This window comes from Octopus bimaculoides, chromosome 5, assembly GCF_001194135.2.
Source record: "Octopus bimaculoides isolate UCB-OBI-ISO-001 chromosome 5, ASM119413v2, whole genome shotgun sequence".
Lineage (NCBI taxonomy): Eukaryota > Metazoa > Mollusca > Cephalopoda > Octopoda > Octopodidae > Octopus > Octopus bimaculoides.
The window spans coordinates 41858793-41867972 of NC_068985.1; the positions used below are offsets into that span (position 1 = coordinate 41858793).

At 35.8% G+C, this 9180-nt stretch overlaps 1 protein-coding gene across 3 annotated transcripts in view; it reads left to right on the forward strand.

Annotated features, from left to right (window-relative positions):
- The window catches only part of LOC106874986 (protein FAM177B), a 37088-nt gene that overhangs the window by 7151 nt on the left and 20757 nt on the right, over positions 1–9180 (forward strand). For 2 of the 3 annotated variants that reach the window (XM_052968353.1, XM_052968355.1), the window contains exon 1: positions 8869–8889. The exons of the other annotated variant lie outside the window; for it this stretch is intronic. In XM_052968353.1, coding sequence (XP_052824313.1) covers positions 8869–8889 — 21 coding nt within the window. Of the gene's footprint in view, positions 1–8868; positions 8890–9180 lie in introns of those variants that run through there. 3 annotated transcript variants of the gene reach the window in all.

Sequence of the window (9180 nt, forward strand, 5' to 3'; positions counted from 1 at the left end):
ATTGTTTGAGCTACTACTTCTCTGCATTGAGGTCATAGCTCTAGTACTACAGACAGGTGATCTAGAATGTCACAGGAATGAATCACAAGGTAGATTCTTCCAGCTGAACTGACTAGCAGTAGACCTAAAGGTCAACCGAGAACATGATAGATAATATCCATAGTCTCAGTTGGTCATGCTTGAGAATCCAGCCAAGAATTCTTATGTTGATTGCTTCTGATAGGACCTTGCAGAAGAGGTGCCTGAGGACTCTATTCCATGTCACTACTCTGAGTGTTACACTTTGTGCATTTGCTTTTGTGCCTGAGCAGTTGTAAAAGAATCAAGAAACACAGAGGAGCAACAGAGTGCAGCGTCAGCTTTAATTGACTAAAATAAACTTTGCTACATTTATTGAGTTCTCCTCTTCTCATTTGTTCATCAAATCATATGTATGTGTGTATGTCTTAATTTGTATAATTTGTACGTTTCTTCCTCTCCCTCCACAATTCACTTAATTAGTACTTCAAATAACCAACCTTTACTGTTTGAGTTACATCTATTTTTGGTCTCTCAATCCATTTACTTCGGAAAGAGCAATTGGTCTATTTCATTATCAGACTGTTATTATCATTGCTGACCTAAAGAAAGCTTCAAATAGTCTCTAGGTGTTTGTGTGTGGAGTGTAGCCTACATAATTTATACTTCGTCTAGTATAAAATGTTGATAATTAGAATGATGATGAGAGGAAATTGATCTGAATTGTTCCTGCCACCCACCTATCACTATCTGACTATGTCCATCTGTCTGTTGTTGTTTTAGCTCCAGGTCAGCTGTAGCCTAACAGGCATATTATCTAAAGACAATGTGGCTGTGACCATCCTCTCTTCTTTGTTTTTCTGAGACAGTGTATTTAGGGCCTCATTGTCGAATGTTTCCTTATTTAAAGAGAGTAGGTTATGATTTGAGGAGATTTGGTTCTTATTTTTTGCTGGTTGAGCAATTTGGTATAGGCTCCCGCTGGTGTCCTCCTAATAAATGTCCTCTCTGCAGGGATAACTTATGGCAGAAACTGTGAAGCTAATTTAGTTGATCTTTTCTCTCTACTCTTCACCCTCCTCTGTCTGTCTGTCCCCCCATGCATATTCATGTGTGTTGTGTATAATCCACATATACATACCCACACACTTCACTTTCTTTTTTTTTTCTTTTCTATTTATAAATATAATGCACATTTAAGCTTTCAGAAAGAAAAAAAAACAGATGTTAAATCATTGTATAAGCACACATACACGCTCATATTCATACACACTCGCATTCATACACATACACATAGACTGCTTACAGATTTATAGTTTATATACATATGTCAGTTATCAACAGCTGGTCTGATCTTCAGTTTCTTTTTACAGTTAGCCATTTCTTACATTATCAAGTACAGTAGTTAGCAGTCAACAAGCCAATCAGTTTATTAGCTAAGCTATTTCAGTCTGCAGAAAAGAGATAGTAACTCTCAACATTTCATACTTAATTTGAAACTTTTTGGACAATGATCTATTGTTATGACACCCTGCATTAAAAATATCTAGGTCATTTCAAAGCATGACCTTTCAGAAATAATCTATTTGAGCATAAAATGCATTCAACTGAGAAAGTTTTAACTTTTGCAGTTCGCCATTCATCATCATCATAGTATAAATGCCCATTTGGATCTCTTCAGTTTGGTTCAGTTTTTTAATTTTTTTTAACTAAACAGTTTGAAACTTCATATACTGGTGTAATTTCTCACACTGAGCACAGTTTACTTTCAACATTTTTGACAAAATTTCATATTTTAGAAGTTATTTTGTGTTAAAGTTGTCGTATTTGGGTAATTTTAACCAATCGATGTGTATTCAGCTGAAGAAACTTACTGCTGTTTGCGATAGTAATCAAAGAGCAACAACTTTGGGGTCATCTCTACTAAATGTAATTTTGGATCTCTTCAGTTTGGCTCACAGATTTTAAAATTATTTCTTTTTAACTAAGCAGTTTAGCCAAGCTAAAGAACACACCAAATAATCCACACGTGGTTGAAATATACCTTTAGTAGAAATGACCCGGAAGTTGTTGCTCTTCGATTATTATTGCAAACTGCAGTAGGTTTCTTCAGCTGAAAATTACCCAAATACGACAACTTTAACATGAAATAACTTGTAAAATACAAAATTTTGTTAAAAATGTTGAAAGTAAACCATGTTGTATACACCAGTATACAAAGTTTCAAACTGTTTAGTTAAGAAAAAAAATTTTTCAATCTGTGAGCCAAACTGATGAGATCTGTCCTTTTTCTATGCTTTCATAGATTGGATGGAATTTGTTGAAGCAGCTTCTCTACAGCATGATGCCCTTCTTGTTGCCAAAACTTATTTTTATGATATTTTTCACTAGATTTTAGCATCTTAGCACTGGCTGTGGTCTTTCATTGCATAACTCACAGGAACACTTTATATCACCACACATCATAGATTTTTTTTTTTTTTGCCGTCTGACATATGCAACAATATAGAAAAACTGTTACACAGTATATTTTATGTTGTAGATATTTTATTGTATCACAGTCACTAGAAAGGTTGTTTCTGGATGGTTGGACCTAAAAAGCATCTAGTCCACACCGTAAAGGGCATCCAGCTGTAAAAACCATGCCAAAACTGACCTTGCCTATGCTTGTGCCACATAAAAAGCACTCAGTCCACTCTGCTGGGTAGTTGGTGTTAGGAAGGGCGAAGTCTGAGGTGTTCAGGATTGCAAAGTAGTGTGTCAGAGAAAATAGAGATGTGGTAGGTGAGAAATGTGTGCAAATTTATAATGGTATGCTTGCACTTAATGACTCAAGAGAAGAAAGATGCATGGAAGTGCCACTATGAAAGGTTACTAAATGTGAAAAATGAATGGGAGAAGGAGAGTTTACCAAATATCAAACCAATTGAGGGACCAGCCATCACAGTTGATAGCAGCATAATAGATAAGGCAATTAAGGACATGTAGACAGGGAAAGCCCCTGGACCATCAGGAATCACTGCTGAGATTATTAAAATTTCTGGTGGTGTAGGATACAGCTTAGTCACCCATATAGCTAATCAGGTTATTCAGGAAGGCACCATCCCCAACGGCTGGTGTAGTAGCATTATAGTTAGTTGCTATAAGGGTAAAGGTGATACCTTAGATAGAAACAACTACAGGGGTATTAAACTGCAAGACCAAGTCATGAAAGTTACTGAGAGGGTTATAGCTCAATTGATTAGAAATAGAATTAAACTAGATGAGATGCAGTTTGGTTTTGTACCTGGGAAGAGTACCACAGATGCCATGTTCCTAGTGAGACAGCTACAGGAAAAATACTTGGCCAAAAGTAAGCCATTGTACTTAGCCTTTGTCGACCTGGAGAAAGCTTTCAACAGAGTTCCCTGCTCTCTTATATGGTAGGTTCTAAGGAAGTTAGAAGTAGAGGAATGGCTTGTTAGAGCTGTACAAGCCATGTACAGTGGTGCTGTCAGCAAGGTGAGAATCAGCTATGAATACAGTGATGAATTTAGCGTTCAGGTAGGGGTTCACCAGGGCTAAGTTCTCAACCCACTCTTATTCATTATAGTCCTCCAGGCCATAACTGAGGAATTCAAAACTGGGTGCCCGTGGGAACTACTATATGCTGATGACCTTGCTCTTATTGCAGAATCTTTAGCAGAATTGGAGAAGAAATTCCCAGTATGGAAACAAAACCTGGAATCAAAGGGCCTTAAAGTTATCCTAGCTAATACAAAAGTGGTTGTCAGTAAGAAAGAAGATAAAACTTTCTTCCATCAGGCAAATTGCCCTGCTCCGTATGTAGGAAAGGAGTTGGAAGAAATTCCATTTGCTGCACCCAGTGTAAACTATGGACACATAAGAGATGTAGTGGTATCACAGGTAGATTAACAGATAAAGTAGTCTTTGTATGTGGCTGCAGTCCAATGACTAAAACAGGTAAAGACTAAAAGAAAGGAATTTTTTTTAAAAAATCATTGCAGGACTTAAATGTATGAAGGAGTGAAAGCCACTTTTGATACTGTGATTTGAGACCACATGTGTAGGCAGTCATTGTCAACATCAACAGATGGCATATGTCTATATATATATACATATATATCATTATTACCTTCATTTAACATCTATTTTTCCATGTTTCATGGCTCTTACGGAATTTGTTGAGTTGGTTTTCTACAACCAGCTGTCCTTCCTGTTGTTAACTTTCATCTGTTTCCAAGCAAAGTAATATTTCCCCATATCCAGACATGTTTTTCACAGAAGACTGGGGACAAGCAACATCACTTGTATGACGATGATGCTCATTTTCAACAGTCACATGACATCAAAACGAAGGTACAAACACATACACATGCACATATGTATGTATGTATGTACACACACACACACACACACACACATACAGTGGTCTTCTTTCAGTTTCCATCTACTGAATCCATTCGTTAGGCTTTGGTTTATCTGGGAATATAGTAGAAGACATTTGCTATTTAGTGGGACTGAACCTGAGACGACATGGTTGGGAAGAAAGTTATTTACGTACAGAGCCACACCATATGTTCATAATGATTTCTAATTAACTATTAGTTGGGAGATAGCATGGTATTGTCAACTATTTTACCATATGTTGAGAAAAATGTATTTACTTAAACTTTTATTGATCTATGGTATTTTAATGAAGAAATTTTGTTTAATGAAGTTGCTGAATGTTATATAAAAATGTTTATTTAAAACAAAAGTTATTGTAAGTTATGAAATTAATTGCTACATCTTAGTTTGTTTCAAAGATTAAATTTAGATTACTGTTCTGACTAATATCTAATGTATTATTTGGGTCACAACCTGGTTGAGTCAACAATTTGAGAGTCTGCTTGTTCAAGGCTCATTGATTTATATGTAGTCACATTGTACTGTCAATGATAAAGAGCACCACTACTTGTCAACTCAGCCTATTTAGCTATAAATAGCTACCTTATGAAAGTAGAGACCACTACCAATTAGAGCTAGTCAATACTAGTGACTTCTGTATTTCGCTTAGGTGCCATGTTGAACATTACTTCTGTCATTCAGGTGGCCCCCTGCCCTGAAGTATATGAGATAAAGTTGTTAACCCCTTGAATCTGTCTGCATTCTTGGGAGAAAGGGTGTTGTGAGAGGTCTCCCTCTCCATGTCTTTGCCACAAAGCAAATACTGATCCAAGAGTGAGAAAAGTGTTGACCTCGTACCAGTAACTTGACTAGTACTTTATCAACCTTAGAAAAAACACAAAAGCAAAGTTGACTAGGGTAGGATTTGAACTCAGGATATAGAGAGCTAGTAGAAATACTGCAAGGCCTTCTATCTGATGCTCTATCAACTCTGCCAAGTGATTACCATCAGTGACAATGTTATATAAGTACTTCATTAAAAGGTAAAAGTTACCTTCTTGAGTTGTGCCAGCTCATAAGGGCCAGTTTCTCAGTTTTCATGGCATATAAATTTTCCAAGTGGATGGGACACTGGTCTGTCACAGGATTACTCATTTGAAACATTACTCAATGTGAAATGAAGTATTTTGCTCAAGAACACAATGCATTGCTGGGTCCAGGAATCAAAACCACAATCTTACAATCATGAGTTCAACACCCTAACCACTAAGCCATGTGCCTCCACTAAGTACGTCATTATCTTGTAATGCCACATTCAGAGAGGAACTAGCCTAGTTTCACATGGTACAAAAGTAATATTACTCGCATATATATATATAGACTTAAAGGACTTCCAATTTTGCGAATTGTTGAAAATTGTTTACTGCCTATGCCACATTTCAGATCGAACCTGCAAATTCCTTATTTCTATTGCAATTGGACTTATGACTATTCAAGAAAAAAAAAATAGGAGAGAGAAATAGAAAGAAAGAAAGGAAAAAACAATATTACAGTAGATATACTCTGATGTAGTATGACTGTCTGCAAAGATGGTCTGTGGAAAATTGATAGCATAGCAACTTTTCAGTCTGCCCTTATTGATTGTCACATTACTGTAGAGTAAATTGCAACCACACATCTATATACTGTTCTTACTGATAGTTACACTAGAATAAGTTGTTTACCATGAGATATTCCATAATATTACATGAAATTCTTTCAACAAAAATGGTGCACCTATGGCATAATAATCCTCAAGTGAGTCACTTTATTGTAATGGTGTGACTCATGTAAAGCTAATTAATACAGAATTGAATTAATACTTTGTGGTCAACACACATCGCATGATACATTCTGTATTTATAATAGACTTAATACTATCAGTTTTGAATTCTAATAACTGTGTAGAGGTGTAGAATGTAACATGTTAATGACTTTATTGTAACATGATCAACTGCACCTTTAGTCTATAGGAAATTCCTATGATTTATAATCTCCATGAAACTAGTATTGTAGAGCATACTAAAGAAAGAAAACATGTTGCTGACCTGCCTCTACTGTAACATGACTATTTGCAAAAGCAGCAAAGTGGTAAAAAGTTTTACACTTTCTTACAACATATTGTAATTAACTTATGTACAAAATGGCTTAGGGTGCCCTAGCACAGCTGCAGCCTAGTGACTCTTTTCTTAATTGATACAAGGACTTTACTGATTCAATCTATGATGCTAGCAGCAAACAGTTTTCAAAACAATGCCCAGTAGAAGCTTTCATTTTTACTCCTGTAAAAATGAGAGTTTTGATAACCCAATAAATTAAAGTCTTAATAATGAATGATAGTGATTTCAAAATTAGTGTTTGTAGTGACATTTGAAGTAAGATCTGGTCCACAACTCAACAAGTATGCAACTTAATAGTCATATACTAGTTAGTGGGTTTTGAGTTAATGTTGGTAGTAATTTTAGAATTAGTATTAGTAGTGTTGGTAAAAGTAAGGGGTGGGCAATAGTTCAACAAGTATGGGTTCTAGTAGTGAAATACTAGTTATTGGTAGTACTTTTAGAATTAATAATTGTAGGAGTGAGGTCTACTTCTATAACCTCTATTAGCTAGATGTGATAGTTTTAAAGTTAATTGTAGTAGCAATGATACAAATAAAGGCCTCACAAGTTAACAGTTGTATAGTTATTAGAAGTTAGAGGGTTTTTTTTTAGTTAGTGATAGTAGAAATAGAGCTCTCCCACAACATAACAGTGATGTTGTACTAGTCAGAAGTGGTAAATTTTACAGTAAATCAGAACAAAGTTGTGTAAGTGAAGGCTGCTATCATGTCTCAAGTAGATATGTGTGATTCATAACTTTGACCAGCATGGAACTTTGCCATGTGTCACTGGTTGCCAGTGGGATTACAGTCATGATTGGAATATAATGTATGTGGCTTATTGTGTTGCTATAGAGACAGCAGAAGATTAATTGTTAAACATTCAGTAAGCTTTCATTACAAAATAACTGAACACACAGCTGGCAAAGTAATATTTGTTCAGTTACTTTTTTAAAAATGGGTGCTACCCCTCTCTTTTCAGTTACCACAATCTTGATATCTTCTAGGGTCAAGAGTGGGTGTCTATGTTTGTTCTTAACCACTCCTAAAATAATTAACAAGAGTGTAGTACATGTTGCCAAGTCATATTTGTTTGTGAGTGATGGCTGTGGCTATATATATTTATATATATTGTTTCTCTGAATGTGTGTGTCTTTTCTTTTATCTTTTACTTGTTTCAGTCACTTGACTGCAGCCTTGCTGGGGCACCACCTTGAAGGGTTTTAATCAAACAAATTGATCCTAGGATTTATTTTTTTAAGCTTATTCTAATGATCTCTTTTGTTGAACCACTGAGTTATGGAGGTGTAAACACATCACCACCAGTTGTGAAGTAGTGGTGGGGAACATACACAGACATAGATATATACATACTTATATACAACAGGCTTCTTTCGGTTTCTGTCTATGAAATCCACTCACAAGACTTTGGTCAGCCTGAGGCTATAGTTGAAGACACTTGCCCAAGGTGCCACACTGAGACTGAACCTAGAACCACGTGGTTGAGAAGTAAGCTTCTTACCACACAATAGTTCATATATCCAAAAAAGAAGCACACTCTAAAACATTTGAGCAGTAATATACTTTTTTAGAAGGTTGACTGTTATGGCTGGTCAGAGAATAACCATTGGTTTCACACCTATTAAGTGCTTAGCTGTATAGGTGACTTAGCAGACTCAAATCTGATGTATCACCTGTGCAGCTAAGCATGTTATAGATGCAAAACTAATGGTCACTCTCTGATCAGCCATAACAATCAATCTTCTAAAAAAAAACATAGAGAGAGAGAGTGTGTGTGTGTGTGTATTTCTGTGAATGTGGTGTATTTAGTGTCTTTAGTTAATAAATATTTCATGCTAGTATGTAGTAATTTGAATACAGAAATCTTCAACCAGCACTGCTGTTGTTGAATTTACTGAAAATTATTGTGTCCAACTTTCTAGATACTCACATGAATCTATGGTATGAATGTAGCTTTAGATACTAAGTATATGGTCTGTTAGATGAGAAAAACAATGAAACATATTTTCTTCTTCCACAAGACACCTGTTCCCATCTCTTTGTTACACTTTCATAGCCTTCGATTGTATACCCTTTTCAGTTGAAGGGCCTTGTCTTGTGGATATGAGGTAACCTCACCAGTGCTGGTGCCATGGAAGAAAAGGCATTTAGTACACTCTGGAGTGGTTGACATTTGGAAGGACATCCAGTGGTAGAAACCATGCCAAAGCAGAAGCTGGAGCTCAGTGCATCCCCTCTGGTTTGTTAGTTCATATTGAACTGTTCAATCCATTTGAGCATGGAAAAAGGGACATTAGATGATGATGAGGATAATGATGTGTGTGAGTGTGTTTAATTTTTCTTTTAAAGTACCAAAACAATGTAAGTTATAAAATTAATACAGGTTGATGGTTTTACCCGGTATATCATTATTTCGGGATTAGGACCTCTTCTTCTGGTAATCTTTAGAGAAAAGGTGTTGTTAATTGACTTTTCTGTCCTAAAAGACAGCCAAAATCAACCAAAGATTTCCCGAAGAAGGGGTCCTAATTTTGAAATATGGAAATACCAAGTAAAGACCATTGATCTGTATTAATTTTATAACTTACATTGTTTTGGTATTTTAAAAGAAA